The sequence below is a fragment of the Giraffa tippelskirchi genome, chromosome 6 (genome assembly GCF_054371585.1).
Source record: "Giraffa tippelskirchi isolate mGirTip1 chromosome 6, T2T-mGirTip1v1.2.pri, whole genome shotgun sequence".
Taxonomy (NCBI): Eukaryota; Metazoa; Chordata; class Mammalia; order Artiodactyla; family Giraffidae; genus Giraffa; species Giraffa tippelskirchi.
This window is the reverse complement of record NC_137280.1, coordinates 23,374,692-23,400,159: the sequence shown is the minus strand read 5'-3', so window position 1 is coordinate 23,400,159 and position 25,468 is coordinate 23,374,692. Positions and strand designations below refer to the sequence as shown.

Below are 25,468 nucleotides of genomic sequence, written 5' to 3'. Positions count from 1 at the left end.
TTTAATAATTTTCCATGGTTTGTTGTGGTCTGCACAGTGTAAGGCTTTGGTGTAATCAATACAGCAGGAAGAGATGTTTTTCTGGAATTCTCTTGCTTTATCTATGATCCAATGGATGTTGGCAATTTGAGCTCTGGTTCCTCTGCCTTTTCTAAATCCAACTTGACTATCTGGAAGTTCATGGTTCACGTACTGTTGAAGCCTGGCTTGGAGAATTTTGAGCATTACTTTGCTAGCGTGTGAGATGAGTGCAATTGTGAGGTACTTTGAACATTCTTTGGCATTGGCCTTATTTGGGACTGGAATGAAAACTGACCTTTTCCAGTCCTGTGGCCACTGCTGAGTTTTCCAAATTTGCTGGTGTATTGAGTACAGCACTTTAACAGTATCATCTTTTAGAATTTGAAATAGCTCAACTTTAATTCCATCACCTTCCACTAGCTTTGTTTGTAGTGATGCTTTCTAAGGCCCACTTGACTTCACCTTCCAGGATGTCTGGCTCTAGTTGAGTGATCACACCATCCTGGGTTTCTGGGTCATGAAGATCTTTTTTGTACAGTTCTTCTGTGTATTGTTGCCACCTCTTCTTAATATCTTCTGCTTCTGTTAGGTCCATACCATTTCTGTCCTTTATTGTGCCCATCTTTGCATGCAGTGTTCCCTTGGTATCTCTAATTTTCCTGAAGAGATTTCTAGTCTTTCCCATTCTATTGTTTTCCTCTACTTCTTTGTATTGATCACTGAGGGAGGCTTTCTTATCTTTCCTTGCTGTTCTTTGGAACTCAGCATTCAAATGGGTACATCTTTCCTTTTCTCCTTTGCCTTTCACTTCTTTTCTTTTTTCACCTATTTGTAAGGCCTCCTCAGACAACCATTTTTCCTTTCTGCATTTCTTTTTCTTGGAGATGGTCTTGATCCCTGTTGCCTGTACAATATCATGAACCTCTGTCCATAGACCATCAGGCACTCTATCAGATCTAATCCCTTGACTCTATTTGTACTTCCACTGTATAATCATAAGGGGTTTGATTTAGATCATACCTGGATGGTCTAGTGGTTTTCCCTACTTTCTTCACTTTAACTCTGAATTTGGCAATAAGAACTTCATGATCTGAGCCACAGTCAGCTCAGCATTTAGGTGTTTTTTAAAAACTACTGCATTGTCAAGTTTGAGTCATTTTGGAAGCTCCTGCCATTCTTGAATCATACAGTATAATGATGCATTTGGAAAAAAAAGATCAAGGTATTTAGAATTAACAGAAAGATGGTTAGAATGTTTTTAATCAACTCTGGATAACTGAACTACAAATAAGGGGACATAGATATTACTTTGAGTACCATAAAGGCTTTATAATTGTTCAATGATCTGTGGCAATGCAGACCTCTAGCAGATATGTTGGTGTAACCTCAGAATTTGTGGGATTACAGGAGAAATAAAGAAAGTCTTTATTTGGAAAATACTTACAAATTGACTGAATATACGATTGGGCTGCATGTGAAACTGATACAGAATTAGACAGTAGTAACATACAGCAGCATTACCTAACGTGCTGCTGAAGCACACAGACAAATAGGGTTGGTGTGTCATGTAACATAGAAAAGAGAAAGGAAGTGTTCCCAGCTGGGACAGTGGTAAAAAATCCACCTGCAAGGCAGGCAACCCGAGTTCGATCACTGGGTGCAGAAAATCCCCTGGAGTAGGAAATGGCAACCCTCTCCAGTATTCTTGCTTAGGAACTCCCATGGACAGAATAGCCTGGTGGACTACAGTCCACGGGGTCACAAACTTAGCAGCTAAACAACAACAACAGAGAAGGGAGAAGTCAGTGGTTAGGTGAGAACAGTCATGAAAAGCTACGGAAATTGTGTGACTTTGGTGTATTGTCTCCTGTCACCATCTAGCTTGGGTGGCTAGATCCCTAGTGAAGAGCTAGGAGGAATTCAGGGAACATGCATAAGCATGAAGTATGAAAGGGGCAGTAATGAGACCTTGATGTGAAATCTGGAGATGGTAAGTGATTTAGCTCCAACTAAAAATAATATTCAAATTCTGATTATACTTAAATGAAACCAGAAATACATACAAGTCCACAATACACATCCTACATCATGTATTGTGTTAGAGTTGTTTTGCTTTAGCTTTGATCTTCAGCAAACTAGCAAATGGATTAGGGTACATTGAAGGAGTCTCTCATAGTCTTTATTTTGGAGTAGAGGCTGTGCTAGAGTCAAGGAAGCGTAGTAATAAAGGAAGGACTTGAGTAATTTTCCTAGCGCTAATAGTATGTATTTATCTGGTGAGGAAAGAGGGCACACTGTAATTTGGGAGATGGTTTAGGCTGCATAAAAAAGTGTGCAAATGTAGCAAACACTTAATGCTTACCTTTTATACACTATACAAGGGCAATGTGTGTTTTTAGCAAAAAAAAATGCAAGGCAATACGATGTGGTAAGAACCGTGATAGTGATGCCCTGGGTGCTCAGGGAACCCATGGACATCAGTTAACATGGACTTGGAGGTGAGTAAGTCTTAAGATTTTGTAGAGAGTTACTGGCTGAAATGATCCCAAAGGAGGAGTAGGGCGAGGAAGAGCAAGGGGAGAAAGGGCATTCATAGTGGGAGTCTGCTGAGAGCCGGAGGAAGTTTGAGAATGGAATCCTGGAAGATGAGGATGGAGGATCCATAAGTTGAGCAGGCAGTTTACTAGCTTGAATTTTCTCTAGTGGCAGCAAGGAGTTAAGTGAGGTGATTCTTAAACTGAAATGTACATCAGAATCGTCTATAAAAACAGGGGTTGCGGGGTCCTCCCCTAGAGTTTCTGCTTTGGTAGATTGGACGTGGTACCATAGAACTTGCCTTTTCAATGAGTTTCCAGGTATGCTGCCATGGCTGGCTTCCGGAATCCCTGCTACAGTATAATAATTATGTTGTCTCTAACTGTCGCTGATTATGGAAGAGAAGGCTTTGCATTTAGTAGAAGACATATTTTAATATGCATAAACACATAAGGATATTGTGATGTGTATTCTTCCCCACATCCCTCATTAATCATCAGTGTATTTAAATCAATAATCATATGTCTGATTATGGATTCTACTAAGTTGACCATGATGGAATACACGGACTTTCAGATCAGGCTTCCAATGCTCCTGACTCTCTGCTGGCTCCCTTCTCTGCCTCCCCAACTTTGTCATAATTCCCTCTTCCTAATTCTCTAAGATTGCAGTAGTGTATGTATTCTGGCACATATTGTATTCGAATTTATAATTGTGTCTTGCTATCTAGAAATCTATTTCCCATATGCTTTGATTTTGTGGGCAGAGTTTCTGACAAAAGATTCTGATTGAAAGTAGCTTCTTCTAGGTACTCAGTAAAGAATCTGCCTGCAGTGCGGGAGACCCGGGTTTGATCCCTGGGTCAGGAAGATCCCCTGGAGAAGGGAATGGCAACCCACTCCAGTATTCTTGCCTGGAGAATTCTATGTATAGAGAAGACTGCCATGAGGTCGCAAAGAGTGGGACATGACTGAGCAACTAACACCTTCACTTTTACTGCACTGGTTGAAGCATTGTAAACTTTTATTTCGGGCCAGACTTTAAAGGGAAGAGCAGGGGAGTGTTAACTGGCAGAAAAGCAGGATCATGGTGACTACGCAGGTAGAGAGAGGGCTTCTGTTGGCCTTGTCTACAGCTGGCTCAAGAATGGAGATGGATCAGGTATTACACCTTTCTCTTTGACAGTGGGTGAGCCTCGTATTGTGAGCTCCAGTGTCCTTATCTATAAAAACCAGGGGAGTCTATGAAACCTTTACTCTAACATGTTGGGATTCTGAATGCCTTCAGAAATCCCTCTTGTTAGTTTATAGAAATTTGACAGATTCGGTGTATTAATTTTGTATCCTGTGACTTTACCAAATTCATTGATGAGCTTTAGTAGTTTTCTGGTAGCATCTTTAGGAATTTTCTATGTATAGTATCACGTCATCTGCTCAATAATGACAGTTTTACTTCTTTTCCAATTTGGATTTCTGTTATTTTTTTTCTTCTCTGATTGTTGTGTTTAGGATTTACAAAACTATGTTGAATAAAAGTGGCAAGAATAGATACCTTTGTCTTGTTTCTTATCTTGAGAGGAAATGCTTTCAGCTTTTCACCACTGAAGATGTTGTTAGTTGTGAGTTCTTTTCTATTCATTTAAATTGGGTATACTGTGAAGACATTTCCTATCTTTTCATTCTGTAAACAAAGTTCAGGTAAAGATAAGCAATAGCTTATTGTGCTGTGCTGAGGAAAGCAGGTAATAACAGCATCTTTCTAATAGTTCTTAAAGGAGAAGATGTTTTATTCAATTAATAAACACTTTCACTGATTAATCTGTGTGTGTTCACAACCCTACAAGGCCTCTGTCAAGCATGTAGACATTCCTTTAAACTAATTAAAAACTACACACAGGTCTGGAAGAAACCTAATTGATTCTGTTTCCTCTCCGCCTTCTCCCTCCAACCCCAACAAAAGTGCATATTGAGGCTCATGAAGGAAGTGTTTCCCTAAAGTCACACAATTTGTCAGTAGCAGAGTGCCCTCAGTGTCTGAGATACTGACTCCAATGGAATATTCTTTCCATTATACTGTTTCTTAAAAATAAACCATGTAATAAAGATAAAACTGTTATCCACAAACCTGAGTATTATAGAAAGATATCAAAGTTTCCTTGACTGTTTTTTTTTTTAAATGAATGGTCAGTTTAAATGTTTTAAATCCCATTAACAATTGCAAGACATTTAGTTTTTCTAAAAGAAATCAACTTGTGGAAAATAACTTTAAAAGAACACTGTATTACAAGGAATTCTTGGGCTCTGATTGGGCTTTTGCAGTAAGTTTGTAGCTGTATCAGCTTAGACAAATTGTGTGACACACTCTGAAATAATAACCTTCTAGTTCATAATAACCTTCTAATTTATAATTCTAATAACAACCTTTTAATTCATAGTAATTCTCATAAATATCTATAAAAAACTTGGTAATGGAGTACTACCTGGTATTGGCCATTCACTTCTCTAATATTGATTTTTCTGTGACTTTATAGGTATTTTAAGTCTACTTTCTGATGTGTTCAGTCTATCCTTCCAAACCTTATCTTTACTTGGTTTACATGAATATGCATACTTTTAAAGAAAGACAAGCAATGAAACATAGGAGCTTCAGTGTAGTTTATAATAAATTGATGCCTAATTTGGAAATGGGGCTCTTTATTATTTACGTATTTTTGTTTGTAACAAAAATCATGTTATCGCATTAAAATTCATGAGGTGGATTCTGCTTCCGTGTTTATTCTAACTTGAAAGAGATTCACTGTTAAATTTGTTAGTCATTCAGCAGATACGTCTATCGTTATCTGTTGTGTCAAGCACCCATACCCTGTGAATACTGAATAGAATAAGACATGCTCCGTCTTCTTCAGGGCTCTCCACTTAATAGGGTGATTATAGTGAACATAGTTATTAACAATTATGAGAAGAATTACTGTCATGGGTGTCTGGGTGCTGGGAGACATGAGGGGTTTTGAGGAAACTTCATGGCTAGGGTGAAAGGTACACAGGGTGACAAATGAAGTAGTATTAATAGATGGGTATGTCTAGCAAGAAGGATCTTGTGTTTGAAAACTGAAGGTTTGAACTGATTCCAGAAGTGAAGGAGAGCCACTGAAAAATTTTAAAGCAAGAAAATGACATGACTAACTTGTGTTTTTGAAAGATCACAGAAGTCCTCAGGTAGCTGAAATCAAACAATCTTAGTTTGATCATTGTGATCTGAAACACCAGTATGGTTAAACCATCAAGGATTTAAGATATAGACCAGATTGGAGATACTATTAACAACTCCAGTTATGGTTATTCACCTTCACACTGCAGTTGTTTACTATGCTGACCTAGGGTAGCCATGCTGTGACTACTTGTAGCAAGAAAGACTCTGCTTTAATTATATCAGATAACCTCTAGAGAAAACTCAAAGGGTGCTCTTTCTTGCTGATTGATCTGGAAGACAGATTACATCAAATAAATATTCTAAGAGCTAGGATGCATAGTTTCCTCTCTGTGGCACACACGGCTATGTGATTTTCAATACTACTTATAAAATATTTAAAATTTTAAAGTATGGTAGCAAGGTTTGGAAAGAGTCTGTCCTGATATTTACAGAGGAACTTTGTTCCAAGCTTACTTTTAATTTTCTTGTGGGTTTTGCAGCTCTCTTGAATGAGCCTATTATTTCAGGATACACCCAAGTCCGACAATATCATTCTCTGTTAAAAGACAGATGCTACGTGGCACTCTGTTTCCCTTTGTGTATAGCACCTCTTTTGTACTTTAATTTTTAAAGTGCTTTCCAGTACATTCTTTAATTTGTTCTCAACAATCTTATGGTGATGGTAGTATTATTCCTACTTACAGAACAAGATTAGTCCACTGACAAGCCTAAGGGTTGGCTGCCACCGCATGGCACAGCAAAGACCGTATCTACTTTTATCATCAAACAAGGTAGCAGACATGACAAAGCTACCTTCACAAACAGAGCTGAGTAAATAGATCAGGTCATATCACTAGATACAAACACAATGCAGGTTTTAGCCAAAATATTGTTTTGTAAAATTATTCTTTTTTCTCTTCAGTCAACCCCTTCACTGACAAATGAATGCCACACATAATTGAGAAATTAAAAGCTTATTAAAATAGGGTGGAACTTCGACCTGTTTCAGACTGATAAGTAGTCATCCTTTTAAATTTATCAATATAGTGTGTTGAACATTGAAGTACTATTGTCCTATGCTGAAATAACTAAATTGCAGCATCCTTATATTTGTTTGATACTGTATTTGTCTTACACAGCCAGTGTGTATAAGACATGTCCATGTCTCTCTAAGCTTAAGTGCTTTCATTTGGTGTTTTAAAAATGAAATTCTATTTTTTTTCCCCTTTCTAATGTGCCCTATGAATTTCCATCATTTTCTAGCTATCATAGTCAGCATCATATGACCAGCAGCAAAATCAGGCCTGTCACCTTTTTGGTAGGATCCTTAAGGTGAGAATAATTTTCAGATTTTTTTATTGGTTGGAAAAAGTCAGAAAAATGATATTTTATGACACACAAAAATGATACTGTAAGGTTCGGGGTATGTGAATAAAGTTTTATTGGAAAACAGTCATGTGTAATCTACATATTGTCTGTGGCTGCTTTTGTTCTGCAACAGAGTTGAGCAGTTTAGACAGAGACTGTAGGGCCCACAACACCTGGAATACTTACTGTCTGGCCTCTCACAGGAAAAGGTGAAAGGCTTTTACCTTTTTGGAGTGTGAAGGAATTGAGAGATTCTTCCTATTTTCCTTGGATGGAGGTTGAGTGGAGTGCAAGGCATATATTAGCTTACATATGCTTTTCCATTTAGTTGGGTGGAGAGATCTGCATTTTCCAACATTTGGAAAAGTTCAACTAAGTCTCAGGTCTGAAATTTATTAAACTGCTTTGGTTCCATCTTAATATGAAAGAGTAACAAGCTACCAAAAAAAGAAAAGCACAAGGAATAACCTACATGAGAGGTTGGCTACTGGCAGGAATTTAAAATCTGAAAAGAGATATTAATTTGGTTTATAATTTTTGAAACTTCTTTCACTGTTATCTCACTCCTTTTCTATTTTATTTTAAGGTAGTCATCCTTTTCTTTCATATTCTTTAAATGGGAAAAAAAGCCCTTTAAACACCTAGCTTTGTATTCCCATTGTTTTGAGAGTTATTTCAAGTATCCATCACTTGAACATATGAGAAATGAAGCCAACGCTTTTATAGTTCCTTATTATTTGACCACATGATTTTACACAAGGCTGAATGTTTCTTCAGATTTCTTTGTGTGGGTGGGCAAGATATAATTTTTAAATAGTCAGATGTTGCAGTGAAAGCACCAGCAACATATTTTACAAATTTGAGGGTTTTTCAAAAGAAGTAACACTTTGAATCAGAAGAAAACAATTTTTGACAACATACATATCCTCTGAAGTTGAAATAAGGCTTCAACTCTGATATTGGGCTTCACTTGTGGCTCAGCTGGTAAAGAATCTGCCTGCAATGCAGGAGACCTGGGTTCGATCCCTGGGTTGGGAAGATCCCCTGGAGGAGGAAATGGCAGCCCACTCCAGTATTCTTGCCTGGAGAATTCCACGGACAGAGGAGCCTGGCAGGCTCCAGTTCATGGGGTTGCAAAGCATCAGACACAACTGAGCAACTAACAACACACTTTGGCATAAAAAACAGAATTCCGTAGTTATTTGAAAAAACAGTGTATACATTTTTGGACTGAATCCATTCATTCTACCAAACTGCAATTTGAAGATTAAAATTACTGTCAGGACAAGATTTTCCCCATCCTTTCCGTCACTGCTGCAAAGGCCACGCCATCTTCAGTGCACTTCATAAACTGGACATCTTCTTAGTGCTTAGAAAGGGATGCTGAGTATTTGAAGCAATCTGCTGAAGGTTAGGTTTATTTGGCTCTAGAATGTAATACGGATTTCATGTGGTATCTTTCAATCTTTTCTTTTTGTTCTGATCTTTAACTTGATATTCTGATATAGGTAAGTCAGATATTTTCTCTTCGTATTTGACAGTGAAGGGACTAGGGCACAAAGAGAATGTAACTATTCCCCCCACCAAATTCAAAATTACATGTAGATCTCAATTTTCCTAAATCCTGGCTCTGAATGTTTGAAGTAGACGACTCTCCATGTCGATACTCAACAAATGATCACATTCAGTGTGTTTAGCTGTATGACCTAAACAAAAGTAAGGCTATACTATGTTTACTATCGACAGAGGTCTTTGGATAATGCCTTTCATTTGAGTAGTACATATACATACATATATACACACAGGTATATAGTTAACATTTATATGAATGTATAGGATATATAATTAAAATAATTATATATACATATACCCATACACATAGTATCTTGATACCTTATTTGAGCTTCCTTCCACTTGACATCTTAAACTATCCTTGTTGGCAAGTTTTTACACTTATAATATTTCACATTCTTTTCTTAGATATTATGCTGAGATCTTTGCCTCTGTTAAACCTTTGACTCTTCTCAACTCTGAGATAGGGCCTGATGTTACTTCCTTTTTAAAGGTGAGGATACTGAGGCAAAGAGAGCTTTACTGACTTGTTGACAGTCACACAATGGTAAGGGAGCCAAGACTGTAACCTCAGCTCAGCTAACCACTGTACTATTTGAAAGACCAGTATATTCTCAGCATAGTTCTTATTCTCTGCCTTTGGTTCTTGTTCAAAGTGTCCTCTTCTGCACATGACATAGTTGAATTTCACTCTGTTTTAACACTCCTAAATAATAAAGGCACTCAACTTAAATCCATTCTGGTGGGCTTTATACAGATGTCTATTCTGGATCTTCTCTTAATTCAGTGAAATTAATGCTGGGTTTCTGCATCATCATTCAAATAGCACGGTTGTAAGTATGAAACACTGAGTCCTGAAGCCTCTGAATCTGTCCTTTTTTTCCTTTAGGTTGAACTATAATGAAGTTTCTGATGAGCTATGTGTAACTAGACCTTACCAGAAAAAATGTAATGTTAGATTTTAGGTCATAAATTTTCATCAGCCCCTACTCTAATGGGATTACTGCAATAGTACACATTGCAGAGGCATGACTTGGGTAACATAAAGCTGAAAAACTTTATTTAGGGATATTTATAAACCATTGCATGTTTTGAGAAGGAATGTTAAACAGCAGTATTTGAAGTTGTTAGAGAAGCCTAAAAATATTTAAACAATTTTAAGAAACCTCATATGAAGTTGCACAGTCTAGTACTTTCCATGTGAAAAAATTGCTTAAAGTCTAATTTCAAATGTCTTTTGGAACAACCTGTTCCTTTAATTTCTGTTCAAAGTTTAGCATACATTGAGCCGAAAAACCTCTCGAGTTTTTCAAGGCTTGACTTGATGTTCTTTGATCCTTGCAACTGCAACCTGAAGACTAAATGCCCCCGCCCCCTGTTTCTGCTGTGGGCATGTCTGCCAGGTTCTGAATGGAGGTGCCAACACTAAGGGTGATTCGAGAACCATATGCAGTCAGATATTTATGATGTATTGAGGAGCCTGAGGCCGACAGCCCTGGTGACCAAAATAACAGATTCCTCAGTGTGTGTCTGAGGTCCTCTCTACCTCACCGATTCCTTCCTTTCTCCAATAATTGATTGTAACCTATAGGATTACATTTCCACAGTTGAGCAAAGGTTGATTTTTTTCTTTGTTTTTAAGGTTTTTATTTTTCTGTTTATTTATTAGCCACACAGTGATATTCAAATAAGAGATGCTTTTTGTCATTTAGATTTTGCTGGGGAGATAATAAAACCCTCTTGCTGTGTCAAGGCCCTGAGTACTGAGGCGCCAAAGGAAGAGGTGGGGGATGGGGGAACTATGGATGTTTTTCTTCTCTAAGGTCATCTTCTCCTCCACCTAGTTTGTTGGTTCTGTTGATTCATTGTAACTCCTTTTTCCGTGACAGTTAGCTCTTAGACTATGAGCCTCTCAGTGGTTTTTCCTTACCTCCACTCTCTTCCTGCTTTCAAGAAGCTTGCATGCATGCATGCTAAGTTGCTTCAGTTGTGTCTGACTTTTCACAATCCTATGGACCATAGCCCGCCAGGCTCCTCCTAACATGGGATTTTCCAGGCAAGAATACTGGAATGGGTTGCCATGCCCTCCTCCAGGGGATCTTCCCGACCCAGGGATTGAACCTGCATCTCTTATGTCTCCTGCATTGGCAGGCAAGTTCTTTAATTCTAATGCCACCTGGGAAGCTGAAAATAAGCTCTCCCCAGCTCACCCTGTATAGACTTTAGCGTAGTTACGTTATTTCCTTGTCGCCTGCCTGAGTACCTTTTCTGTAATAGACAGAAGATCCTGAAGTGCAGGAACTTTGCTTTTTTATCTATGCCTCTAGGGTTGCAAAGAGTTGGACACCCTGAAGCAATTTAGCACACATGCACTAGCTCCCATCCTGATGCCTGGCCCTGAGGGGCTCCTATCTGTTGAAGTAAGGGAATAAAACAATCATGCTTAGTCTATGGGGACCTCTTACATCTAGTTAGATGAAGACCTAATCTTGAACTTCATTTTCATTCATTTGTTACTCAAATACTTAAAACCACACTGAGTAGAGACAGTTTACATTTTTACCTCTTTTTTTGAAACTAAACAAAATAAGAGGTGAAATTCCCTACCCACATCCATCTAAACTCAAGTAACCACCCCCTCCATCCAACCTGCAGTTCCTTCTCGCCTCCCTTCAGGGACCATCAACACCATGTGAACTATCTCTGATATGTTTGAAAGATGGAGTTGCCCTCTTTGGATTCTTGTCTCCCCTCTATCTCACACCTGCTCAGCAGAGGTTCCAACTTCCATAGCTCCTATGACCTGCCACACTTCCATATTTACGTTCTCATAATTGTTTTCAGATGTTGGACTATTGGTTCCTCCAATACGATTTGTAGTCGTTTTACTAGCAACCATGGTTTTTCTTTTTATATTAAAGATATTTACCGTGCATGTGCTAGCAATCTCATAGTAAACATTCAAATGAGTTTTTAAATATAAAGGAATTGAGTTTTTAAATGGCATTCTCTTATCAAGCACTAAAACTCAACCATGTGTCCGGCACTGTGTTAGAAACAAGGAATTCAGAGATTGAAAAAAAAAAAATCAAGTTTGTAATGGCAGAGGAGAGATGGATCTTTCTTCTCTGCCTCTAGTATACCCAGCACATGCTTCTAATATCTCTTAGGCTATGTTACAATGCCCTGAAAGTGCCACATGGCCCCTTTTCTTTAGCTTTTGCACCTTCAGGACAGGGAACGAGTATTATAACTTTATGTTCTCATAAAATGGCACAATACCTGGCACATACTCCCATTTTTTGAGAATGTTTGGAATGAACTATTGAACTGAACTAGAGTATAATTTGAGAACTGTTATAATGGAGCCAGTGTGGATACTGTGGAAGGACAGAAGGGATACCTGGGCTATTTTTCTATTTCTTGGCTGCGACAAGCCTCCCTTGCCAAATGACAGCCCTATCAGTTAGCATTTGGACACAGTTTTACTTGGATAGTATTTTACTTAAGCCGATACTGGCAGTCCTCATTCGGTGGATTACATTTTTGAGGAGGCACTGTAATTTAGAAACATGTAAGTTGGATAAAGCAGGGTCTTATATTTCTGAACAAGGACTTAAAGCCTAGATTTTTATAGACAAGACCCATGTTTAGTCAAGTTTGATAAACCTATTTTCTTAGGCAGTATGAAGTTTTATAAAGCTTACCGGTGTATTGAATGATCCCATTGGTATTTTGAAGCTCATTTGTTTATCAAATGGACATAAAGATTTTCCTGAAGGTTTAATACAGTGGCTATTTCTGGAGAGTAGACCTGGTGTGTCATTCAGGTAAGAAAGAATATTTCTGTATTTCCTGTATTGTTTCAAATTTTTATTTGTAATGAGGATGTTTTACTTTTATATAAAAATATACTTTTGTATAAAAATGAGTTAATAGAGTTGATGGGAATATGAGTTATTTAAAGTTTAAGAATTTGTTGGGGAAAGGCTTCTGGCTGGAGGGGAAAGAACAGATCGATGAGGCTGCACAAATGACGGTTTTCTAGAACTCCCTTCAGCTTCAAGAGAAGTGGCTGGACTGGACAAGGGGTTGTGGATGGACCTGAAGCCAGGGAGCAGAGGCTTTCAGGGGCTGAAGTGTGTCAGGAAGCATACTGGCAGGGTAGGTGGTTTTATGCAGTTGTTAGCTTTAAAAAACCTTTTGATTCTAAGGTATTCATGATTAAATTACTTGTGTCAGTTCAGGTTGCTCAATGTGTAAGGTGACCTGCTTTGGTTTTATGTTATGGCAAACAGTGACTGAGACCAGGAAGGTAGGAAGGTCAGAGGAGCTTTGGATCACATTACAACTTCAGTTCAGCTCAGTCATGTCCAACTCTTTGTGACCCCATGGACTGCAGCACATCAGGCTTCCCTGTCCTTCACCAACTCTCGGAGCTTACTCAAACTCATATCCATTGAGTCTGTGATGCCATCCAACCATCTCATCCTCTGTCGTTCCCTTCTCCTCCTGCCCCCAATCTTTACCAGCATCAGGGTCTTTTTAAATGAGTCAGCTCTTTGCATCAGGTGGCCAAAGTATTAGAGTTTCAGCTTCAGCATCAGTCCTTCCAATGAATATTCAGGACTGATCTCCTTTAGGATGGACTGGTTGGATCTCCTTGCAGTCCAAGGGACTCTCAAGAGTCTTCTCCAACACCACAGTTCAAAAGCATCAATTCTTTGGCGCTCAGCTTTCTTTATAGTCCAACTCTTATATCCAAACATGACTACTGGAAAAACCATAGCTTTGATTAGATGGACCTTTGTTGGTAAAGTAATGTCTCTGCTTTTTAATATGCTGTCTAAGTTGGTCATAACTTTTCTTCCAAGGAGTAAGCATCTTTTAACTTTGTGGCTGCAGTCACCATCTACAGCGATTTTGGAGCCCCCAAAAATAAAGTCTGTCACTGTTTCCCCATCTATTTACCATGAAGTGATGGGACCAGATGCCATGATCTTAGTTTTCTGAATGTTGAGTTTTAAGCCAACTTTTTCACTCACCTCTTTCACTTTCAACAAGAGGCTCTTTAGTTCTTCTTCGCTTTCTGCCATAAGGGTGGTGTCATCTGCGTATCTGAGGTTGTTGATGTTTTTCCTGGCAATCTTGATTCCAGCTTGTGCTTCATCCAGCCCAGCGTTTTTCATGATGTACTCTGCATATAAGTTAAATAAGCAGGGTGACAATATACAGCCTTGATGCACTCCTTTCTCAATTTGGAACCATTACAACTTGGCACCAATCAAAAGTGAAAGTGTTAGTTGCTCAGTCATGTCTGGCTATTTGTTTCCTCATGGACTCTAGCCCGCTAGGCTCCTCTGTCCATGCGATTCTCCAGGCAAGAATACTGGAGTCGGTTGCCATTCCCTTCTCCAGGGGATCTTCTGGACCTAAGAACTGAACCTGGATCTCCCTCATTGCAGGTGGATTCTTTACCACCAATCAAAGCTATTACTTAAATGCTTCAATGAATAAACAATGTTTAGCTTTTTTCCTAATGATTTGGAAAGCACCACTGAACTTGTGAAAACAAAGGATACTGGCAAGAGATGGTCAAGTGATTATTTCGAAGGCTAAGGCAGGTTGAATGCATATGATATAAAGGGTATAATTTCATGCCTCTGAATCTGAAAAAAAAATTGGAATAGGGTAATATTTGTTTATTCAATCTTGCTTGGTAAAAATCAAAAGAATTTCATTTAGGATGTTAATATAGTGGTATTTTCTATATGTTTAAGTAGGTCACAAGTATGTATTGAAATACATTTTCTGTTTTACTTTTAGTACATAAATACATTACAATTAAAAGATTCGTGGCTCAGAAATATAACTTTTAACATTTCAAAATTCCACTATTCCCATTCCCAAATTAACTTCTCTAAGCTACTCCATACAGACACACTTACACTCATGTAGTGGTTTTATTGCATTGTATTCTATATACCCTGCACTTGCCGTTTTCATTTAATGATGTGGCTTGGAGCTTATTCTCAGTCATTGCTTATAATTCACCTTGTGCTTTTTCATGGTTGAAGTATTTTACAATTTGAATGCATCAATATTTTATTGTACTTAAATTTGAGAACAAATAATTAAACTTTCTTTTAGCCAGATTTACACCTGAAGAAGGGACTTTAGAGAGAATGATAGGTATTCCAGAAATTCCACATTCTATGGACTGGTATTAGGAGCATGGAATGAAATGAGGAAAGGGACCAACAGGTAACAGTAACGATCAGGAAAGGATCTTGTAAAATTATTTCCAAATGCATATTGTTATAACATTTTGGCCAAAAGGCTTGTTGGTGCAGACCATGTTAAAATCAGATCTTACAGATAACAGCTGATTTATAAAGTGTACAGTCTTCTCTTTTCTAAAATATAATGCGTTGTTCTCTTCACCCTTTAGTTCTGTTTTATACTTTGGAATGTTTATCATTATGTCTTGGAAAATGATACTGCTAACAGGAAGGGTAGCTTGCTTTTTTTTTTTTTAAGTGTAGCAAGAAAGCCAACAATTTGTGGACAGGGTGGTCATGTATTTTGACCATGGTTAAGAAGCTACTGACCAGCAATAGATCACTGTTCTATTAAAATATAGGTTACAGCATTTAAGACTACAAATGAACATTTTATAGGGTGATAAACTGTTCTTCTATGCCCACCATCCTCCCCTAAAAGAGCAATAGTATAATTTGACTATGGACTTTCACCCACACATCGTCGGTTTTCCAATTGTAAATTTGGGTAACATTTTAGAAGTTGAATTAGCTGCTTCAGGGTGGTCATTTAATACATAAAGTCCTGTTTAGACTCAAAATTTAAAGGTGATGAGTTGCCACTGTCTTTTTATAAGTCTAGAAACTGTCATTATTTATATTGTAATTGTTTTAACAGAAACTTTTTTAGTGTTTATAGTCCACATTCTGGCTTTGCCTTCTTAATTTTTAAAATTTTGAAATTCAATAATTTCATGTTTTGGTTACATTTTTTGTTCAATTATATCTTTAGTTGCAGAAACTAGATTTGAAAGCTTTTCTGAATCATTAAATCACCAAATAGTTACTCAGAGGCTTGTTAAGTGAGTAAAAGTGTTGCCAGGGAGTTTTCATAGAGCTTTATGTGCTGTTAATTGCCAGCAATTAAATCTGTTACAAGTAATAATGTACTTTAATCTGTTGAAAACCTCACCTTTCAATTAACCAGTTCTCCAACCTTTCCTTCCTTTCTCCTTGAAGAGTAGTTTAGAGTCTATTTATTTTCACCTATACATGCCAATTACCTCTGGCCCAGATGTTACTGGCATACCAGGGAATCTGATCTTGAGTACAAGTCTAAATTATTGCTTCTCTTTATACCTTGTTGTAATGTGAATGGTTTGATGGAAAAATACATGTTTCTAATCCACTGGTGCAGACTACCTATTATGAGCTAGTCAATTTACATGTATTATTTCAAATCCTCACAATAGCCTTACAAAGTTAGTGACACCCCTGTTTTATACAGAAGGAAATAGAGACTCAGAGAGGCATGTATAAATAGCTGTTCAGAGTCAAGAACTGGGAAGGTCAGAGCTAGAAGTCAAGGTCAAAACCATACCTGGCAGACTTGAAAGTACTTCTCTTTCATCAACTGTTTCCAACGAAATGCAGTTAATGTGTTATAGAGAATAGATTTAGAAGGCAGTCTGTGTAGGGGCTCTCACACCAACTCAGCCACTACCAACTTCTTGACTTAGTCTCAGGTTTCTTATTTGCAAAATAGGGGTACTACCACTCACCCTGATGGACTGTCATGAAGTGGAACTGTATGGTACATTGTGGGTCTTCCAAAAAATGACCTAAAGTCCCCCTCCTGGTTGACACCCGCTGATGTAAGCAAATGCATTACAGAATTTTAATTTACTGTCTTAGAACAGAAGAGACTGATTAGATTGTTTCCATTGCATTTTACATAGTACGTATTTGGAAGAGCAGAACAGACTACAATCCCAGCAGCAGTACCATTTGTAGTGGGGGTGTTTTTCCTTTTAAGCTTCATTTTAATGCCATTTAGAGTTGCAAAAGTTTCTGAAGGGTCTCATGCTGCCTAGGGCCTCGGGCTGCAATTTTGTCTCAGCCTATTGATGTGGTGAGCTGCTGGAAGAGGTAGGAGTGATGTAGAAGGGGATGGCATCAGGAAACTAATGAGCTAAACACATATTTCTCTGACCACTAGAATTCCAATTGAGCTAACTGGTGAGTTTATGAAAGTTTTACTTGCAAAACCAGTAAATTGTTTGACTGAAATTTTCTTTCTCTTTAAAATTGTTTTTAGGATGCAGAATAGAAAACTGTGATTCTTGCTTTAGCAAAGACTTTTGTACCAAGTGCAAAGTGGGCTTTTATTTGCATAGAGGCCGTTGCTTTGAGGAATGTCCAGATGGTTTTGCACCATTAGATGAAACCATGGAATGTGTGGGTGAGTAGTATTTCATATAACTTTCAAATTTCCACTTTTATTTTAACACCAGTTTCTTGGGGTGGGGGGAAATGCATGCTGGATGTATTCATCCTAAAAATGAATTGGTTCTCTTGTTGTTAATTAGAACTGAAAATTACTGAAGTTCTTTGCTATTGAGTTCTTTAGTCATTCTGCCATTGGGTAGTATTCATAAATTACATTTTGCTACAAAATGTACTGGTAAAACATTAGGTTAAACTACTTAAATGCTGAGAATGTTTTTATGATCTATGTAATATATCCATTTCTTAATTATCTATTAGTAACTGTTAGAGAAAATCATTTTGTTTACAAGAAACTGTTTAAGCAGTGTCATGTGGTTAGTCTATCATTTTCATTATGTGTATTAATTTTATAGCTTCTTGCTTAGCCACACATTTGTATAAAAATCTATTAGGAAGAGATTTTTTTTGTGTGCCACATATACTTTGTTGATGATTGACTGCATGTTGCAAAGTGCATTAAAACAATTTTACTAAATTTAGGTATGTAGCACATATATGCTATTTGTAAATAATAATTAAAATTTTGGGTTTTTTTGTGTGTTTAAAAAACTTTGTGAAAAAAAAAAAACTTTGTGGCATTTTTTTATGCCACTGATTAAAATGTAAAGATCTGTCAGTACCTACATTTTGATAAATGCCTGAATCTAATCAAGTGCAATGGCATCTTCACCGCCCCCTCAACATGCCTGAATGTTATTTGCCATGTTTTATATCTGATATGGTGTACAACAGAGCAATGTATTATGAATGAGACTTTCCATCTTTTTAAAATGGAGACTTAAGTTGAGAACTTTTTTCCTGCATAAATACCAAAGTAGTCTGTAACTATATTTAAAAGCTTGCAGAGTAAATGAGAGATGTTTGAAGAAATGTGTGTTTATGTTCCTATATATGTGTGAATTAATACTTGAATATAAGCAACACCCTATTGAAAAATATAGAAAGTCACCGAAAGAGCATATTCAAAATGTTGGATTTGTTTTTGAGAGGCAAGACCCATACCAATTACAGAAGTCCAGAGGAAATTCTTATGAAACCTTTAAGCATTAACAAATTAACAGTAGTCCTATGCATTCCCCTGGATAAAAATCTTAAATAGCTTCGAAAAACCTAAGAGTCACCATGATGCCCTATGAGATCTGGAATGAAGAAATATTCATTGTGTGTGGATTCTGTGCCCGAGTCCTCTTCTGCTATTACACTAGGGGCTTTTAATGGTGAATTTGATGAGGTTTAACTTTGTATATTTTTATTCTTTTATCCCAGGGGAGTTGCAGAGTAGCCTAATTTTTCATTATATGAAGTTAAAAAAGGAGGATGCTAAAAGTTTTTACATACCTGGGAAAACATACATTTTCAAATATCTGATCATATTTGTTTACTTTTCAAACTAGAGCATCAATTTAGGGAATAAGAAATATATACTGTGGTTTCCAGATACCTATTAAAGGAAATGAGATACTCAGAAAATGCAGAATACACTCCCTATCCTTTTCATGAAGTATTAATATTTACTTCCAACTAAAACTAACACACTTTGAACTTCAGTGGGGGCATGCAGAATTTACCTGTAAAATTTTGTCTCCTCTTCACGGTATGAAAACAGTATATTTTACTGTAGGTTTTAGCTGTTGAATCTTTTAAAGATAATATATTCAATGTCTTTAGAATGGACCAGTTAGCATCCCATCAAAAAATGAACCAGAACAAAAAGAAAGTAATAGTTTTTAAATTACTTGTGTGGCAGTTTTTTACTTTTATCTGTAACTCCATAATGCCAAAATTTCCCAAAAGGTGTATACAGGTCTTGTGGACTGTACAGCTTAATTTTTGGTATCTGAAAGTGAAGGAGTAGAGAAATACTGCTATATAAATTTTGTAACAATGGAGAAATGAATACCAAATTGTTATCTGTGTTTGTTTTTGCTCTATTAGAAGGATGTGAGGTTGGCCACTGGAGTGAATGGGGAACTTGTAGCAGAAATAATCGCACATGTGGATTTAAGTGGGGTCTGGAAACCAGAACACGGCAAATTGTTAAAAAGCCAGCAAAAGACACGATACCATGTCCAACCATTGCTGAATCCAGGAGATGTAAGATGGCCATGAGGCATTGTCCAGGAGGTGAGTTCAGATAATCCCTATTGCGGACTATGTGCTTTCTGGATTTTCCTCCTCCCTAATCACCCTTGCTCCCAATAAAGAGTATTTATCCATGAGGGAAACCTGATAATAACATTGGCAAGAGAGTAAAATTTCACATTGAACTTCCTTAGAGACAAATGCTTAAATTGTGAAGAATATAAAATGACTGTTTGATTTCATGATACCTTGAAAGTAATTTAGAAGACAGCTTTACAAATCAACTTTTAAAACGAGATTTCTAAAAGTGTGTGTGTGTCAGTGTTTTTCTTTTTCTTGCTAATGTACCATAAAAACCAGTTCTTATGAAATCAGGCCTTTGCAGATGTTGCTCTAAGAGAAGCAGCCAACTTTCAGTTGAGAAGAGTTTAGATTAGAAAGGTTTATGGAATCCGTAAAATCATCTGTATCACTACTAGTTGAAGATGACAACTTAAAATAAACTTGCCCAAACACTGGGAGGAATAAACATTGTCTTAATGTTGCCACAATTAGCCAGTTCTCTGTTTTGATAATAATTTGTGGAAAACAGCTACTAGTATGTGTATGTTTATTTGTGTCTTTGTAGTAATTGTGCTGATTTGCAGTAATTATTCTGTAATAACAGGATTAGGCCCACTTACAAATTGGGAGAAGTGTGCATAGCTCAGGTGCTGGCTGGAGCCGAGTCAGTATGTTGAAATGCAGTTCTTAGCTGATTCTGCGCTTCTGAAAGCATAATCTCTTGTTACTGTTTATTTTATCACTAGCGGATGCTGCATTGCCAAAAATGAAGTTAGGATTTTTCTAGTGCACAAAATAGAAGAGCAAAAAAAGAAAGTTGCATGTAGGAAATTTCATTTGCCTTCATTCTTGCTGTTGGGCATAGCTTTCAGCTTTGTGGCTGTAGCCCAGAGAAGAATATATATCTGCTTAGAATGGATTTATATCCATATTCTGCTGCCTCATAGGGAATGTCTGTGATCCTTGGAGGAAGACAAAACTTGTAAGACTTGAAGACTCCAGTCGGCCTTTTGAGAACTATTAGATCCAGATTCAGAAGCTACTATTAGGAAGGCAGCTTTTCCTCTTGAATTAGTTTTGCTTTTCTTTGCTGAGTCTTTGAAACAAAGTTTTTTTGGGTCTGCTTTGCACTAACAAGGATGGTTTTGTTCAGTTAAACTGGGTATTTTTCAGTTAAAATATAAGAAAATATTTTCTTACAAAACTAATAAGCCACTTCTTGGATAGCTGAGAGCATTTAACCTGCAACCTTGTGCCTAAAAACAAACCCGATGTATTCAGGTATTGGGAATAAAGGCTTTCTTTGTTGTATATTGTTTATATAACTACCCCCCACTCCTCTTCCAGCAACGTAGTCCCCCAATTGTGGTTTACGTTAATAGCAAAAATTAACCTGAAAATGCTCCTATAACAAACATGCTTATGTGTAACAAGAACCAGCATGCCCCCCTCCCCTCAGAAACTATTTTGACTTAGCCCTGGTCTTGTTGAGAATTTTGTAGATAACAGCTAGATTTTTAACCTATAATGCGTATTGCATTTTTTTTTATGCTTCCAAAAGCAGTGTACTGTCTTAAGAGATATAACCTGACACTGTAGCAATTAAAATCATGTCAAAACAAAAGTTTATGTATCATCTGTTAATGTTTTCTTTGACAAGTGAACCAGTAATGAACTCTTATTTAATTTACATTTAGGTTTTGCCAAATATTATTTATTAGGATAGACATTTGCAGAGACAAGCTATTGCTCTAATCCCTCTATCGACATATTCTGCTTAATAAGTTCAATTTTTAAGTAACCTTTAAAGTTAGTAGGTTTAAAAAGTTATACTGGAATTTGTTTTCTGTTTTATAAAAAAGGAACTAACATAAAAGTGATAGAAATGGAAAATGACTCTGCAATAAAATAACTTCTATTTACAAATGTAGGAAATGAAAGCTAGAAAATTAATTTTGGAATTTGAGCACCAATTGATAAAAATTGGCATAACTTCCAGTGGAGTATCCCACCTTGCCTCAGGTGAGAGAGGAAAAGCTTCCTTTCTTTCTGTAGGTCATGGTGATTAATGGAAGAATGGAGAAGAAAACCACTTTATCCCATTTTACATCTTGACTTGATTTCAGTGATCTGCTTTGACAAACCATGCAAAAATGTAAGTCGTAATCAGGTTGGGAATACAGGCATTTTTCAGATCTTTTCAACATATGTATGGATTTTCCTCCTGTTGGAGCCAATCTTAACCTGATTGCACACAAACGCAGCCTTAACCTCCTTCACACTAGAGCACAGGCACATTAAAATCAGCTGCTTTTCATTACTGGAGGCATAAGTTAGAGGTCAGCAAAATGGAGTAGTCCTAAGTAAATATATAAGATATTACACTAAAAACTATTAAAAATGAAACAATAAATGTCTGTAAGATTTCAAAACAACAATGTAATGCTTTAGCCTATTTTTCCTTAACTATCAATGCTTATTTGCTTTGAAACAATGAAAGGATATTTGAAAATATCTTAAGTCATGGATTGATATATGACATGAAGTAAGCGTCCATTTCCAAACTTTTCTTGAACAGTTATCTTCTCTTTCATTTCTGATGATGTAATCTGTAGAGTTCCTTGGGCTTTTCTGACACTCATTCTTCAGGATTCCGGTCTGGTGATCAAATGATCTGGGTCTCTGCACCCTGTCAGCTCATTAATTCTGTGATCCTTGGCAAGTCACTTAACCTCTCCTGGCCTCTATTTCCTATTTTAAATTGAGGGTATTGGGGTAGGCAATCTTGAAGATCCAGTCTAGTTCTAAAATCCAATGATTCTAAGACTAATTGCCAAAAATGACATGGATATATTTTGTGGTTGTCATGTGAAAGGTGAGGAAGAGAATGGTAAGCCCAGGAAGATTTTTTATGACCAAGAACCGAACACTTTTCCAGTAGCTACAACTGTGCATTTGCACAGCCTTTTCCATCTGTCAGTTCACACTCTTCCTCTCTCCTCCTTCCTTTTCAAAGACTCTCAAAGACTGAGCAAGATTCTTGTAAAATCTTCAAATGACTTCTAGTTTAGTTAGTGGGAGATACAGAGAAAGACAGAAGGAGGATGGAGAAGGAAAGAGGAGGGGATCATAAAAAGATAATGGGAAAAAGGGAAAGAGTGACAATGAGTTAGAGGGAAAAAATTGAACAGTGAGTGTAGGAAACAAGAGATAAAAGAACAGACTACTAAAAATGAGGACTTGGCTCCCTAGCAGATGTAACTGGCTTCACTTCTTTCCCTCCCACCCTGAGCTCACTAATAGAATTCATCATATTGCGACCAAGTTATCCTATTAATATATAAGCTGCAGCTTTAAATGGAAGAAATTTAAAGTCTGCACTGTGTTGTACATTAGGCAATATATTAATAGAAAAATATGAATATGCTATTATCATATTTAAGTGACAAATGGAAGAACAAAATCATGGCTATTGAGGTACAAAGTTGGGAGACATTCATGTATGGTGGGGGGAAATGTCATTTGGAGGGGACAGTAGTCTTTCACAGGATTGACCAATGCCACCTCAAGCTGTAACAGTCTGTCCTATCTGTAAAGTCCCATGACAACTAATTTTAATTTATTCATCAGGTGTTTACTGAGCAGTGCTCTGTACCAATTGTTGGTACACAGTTCTTTCTAGTGGGTATTATGACATCAGAGAAGTGGATGAGTGCCTTATTTCATGTGGAGGTGGGAGCTGTGTGAAGAAAAGTAAAGCAGGATAAGGAGCGAGTGAAAGACTGGATTGGGGGTGTATTATGCTGGGTGTTCAGGGAAATTGAGGGGGTAACATTTGATCACAAATCTGAATGAAGGAGATCTTTTGAAGACCTAAGGGAAATTTTCTTCTTCTTTTTTTTTTAGCTCTTGACTCAATGGCTATGTTTTTTGAACATCATTGATTCTCCCATTACCTATTAGAGAAGAGGAAGGAACTGAGATCTAGGATTCTCTTACTGGGCCACAGAGATGTAGCAAATTATTAATGGTAAAGCCAAGAGTGGGAAGCTCATGTTTACCTGTAACTTTTCCTTGTTCCTTATTATAAAATGCAAAGATAAACCCATAGTAGTCTAACATCAAAGTAGCTGACTTTAAACTATTTCTCCCTCCACCTCAATGCATCATTTTATTTTTGTTTTACTAAATGTTTCTTAAAAACATGACACTCTGCCATCACTATCTCCTCCCAATGTCTTCCCGCTTGAGATAGCTAGTGAAACATACCTCAAAGGTCATTTTATAAATGCAAAGTGTTGGGTCACTGGCTTTGTTTCGATTCCAGCATTCCTACTTACAGTCATTCCTACCTTACAGGAGAAGGCCATCTTCTTCCTTCCTTAATTTTAGTATCATTGGCCCTCAGTTTGTTGGGGGGAAAAGTGCGAGTGCAAGATAGTTCTTTCATCCTTAGCCTTTCAAGGTTGCCCTCCCATTGAGGTTGTGCCCACAGAACCACCTAGCACTCTTCTCTGCCCCTACCAGGAGCCCTGGGATCTGAACCCAACCCCACTTCTAGTAGCTCGGTGCCTGGAATGGCTTCTCTCTTTCTGACACATCTAAGCAATCAGATGGTTAAAGTAATTTAGGTAATGCTTGGACAGATGCACAGATAGCCTTCTGTCTTTTTTGCTCATGGCAGCCTCAGCATACCATACTGCAGCTGTTAGTAACAATATGGTGCAATTCTTTAAGCCCTAGGTCATATTTTCTCAGGACTGTGCTAAAATTTAAATATAAAAACTGCTACTACTTAGGATTTAAACTTGAAAATAACTCACTCCTCCTCTCATGTGACATTATTTGACCAGCATCTACTTTATGTTTTTAAGTGGCTTTTAACTGTTGTTCTTTAGTCACTAAGTGGTATCTGACTTTTTTGCAACCCCATGGATGGTAGCCCACCAGGCTCCTCTGTCCATTGGATTTCCCAGGCAAGAACACTGGAGTGAGTTGCCATTTCCTTCTCCAGGACATCTTCCCACACCAGGGATCAAACCCACATCTCCTGAATTACAGGCATATTCTTTACTGCTGAGCCACTGGGGAAGCCCTGGCTTTTAACTTGATAGGATCTAAAAGAAAATCCTGTTTAGCAACCTAGAACCAGAATCTCGTGTAAACATCTACTTTTTAAAGGCAGTATTAATAAGACCTCTTTAGTTTTTGTTTTCTGTGTATAAACTGACAGCAACATGTGGATTAGGTATTAGATACTATAACTAAAGATGATTGTAGATTGTGATGGATTAAACCAAGAGCAGAAAATAAGCACATTTTCAGTAGATGGGGTCAAGAAAATATGCTTTAGACATATGTTCTTTATTTCTCTACATTTTGTTTATATTTGAGTTGCAATTTATGTGGTCTGTTTTATACATGCCAACCTCAAAAGTAGTTTGGAGGAGAGAGGATAAGAGAAAAACCTCTTCTCTTTTGAAACTTTCAGAGTTGTCAAGAATGTAGATGTTGAAATTTTTATATAAGAAGAGAGCATCTAGAAAAGGGGAACTCTTTCCGCCCTTTTGTTTACTATGCTAAATTGTTTCTTTTAAAATCAGTGATTTGTGTTAGTTACCTTAAGAAAACTGTACTATTTCCCGGGTACTCTGGACACATGGCAGCGAGTGGTAATGTTTATTTTATTTTGATTATAAGTTGGGGCGGTCCCTCATAAGCAGCCACATCTTAAATGTAAATGTACGCTTATCATACAAAATTGACATTTAACAAAGATCCACCTGCTTCCCAAACATTTCTCTCAGTAAAGTATCTGTAAGTCCTGCTTCATTTGTCTTAACAATGAGCCTTTAGGCTGTGTCTTGGGGTGTATCCCCTCTCTTGCTGCTGTTCCTACCCCCACACACTATTTTTAAATTTTTTAACTTATTTCTGGAAAAGTGGGTAGGGGATAACCAATGGCACCTGGTTGGTGGTGGTGGGGGCGGGGTTGTTCTTCCTTGTTTGGGCTTTTTTCTGGCCCATCACATGGAGCGAGGGAGGGGATTTAAGGCAGCCTCTTCTCCCAGCTGCGTTTTGAGCCTGTC

General features: G+C 37.4%; 1 protein-coding gene across 1 annotated transcript in view; it reads left to right on the top strand.

Moving 5' to 3' along the window:
• Positions 1-25,468, top strand: part of RSPO2 (R-spondin 2) — a 165,712-nt gene that overhangs the window by 92,412 nt on the left and 47,832 nt on the right. The window contains exons 4-5 of the mRNA XM_081503064.1: positions 17,044-17,187; positions 19,170-19,358. Coding sequence (XP_081359190.1) covers positions 17,044-17,187; positions 19,170-19,358 — 333 coding nt within the window. The remainder of the gene's footprint in view (positions 1-17,043; positions 17,188-19,169; positions 19,359-25,468) is intronic.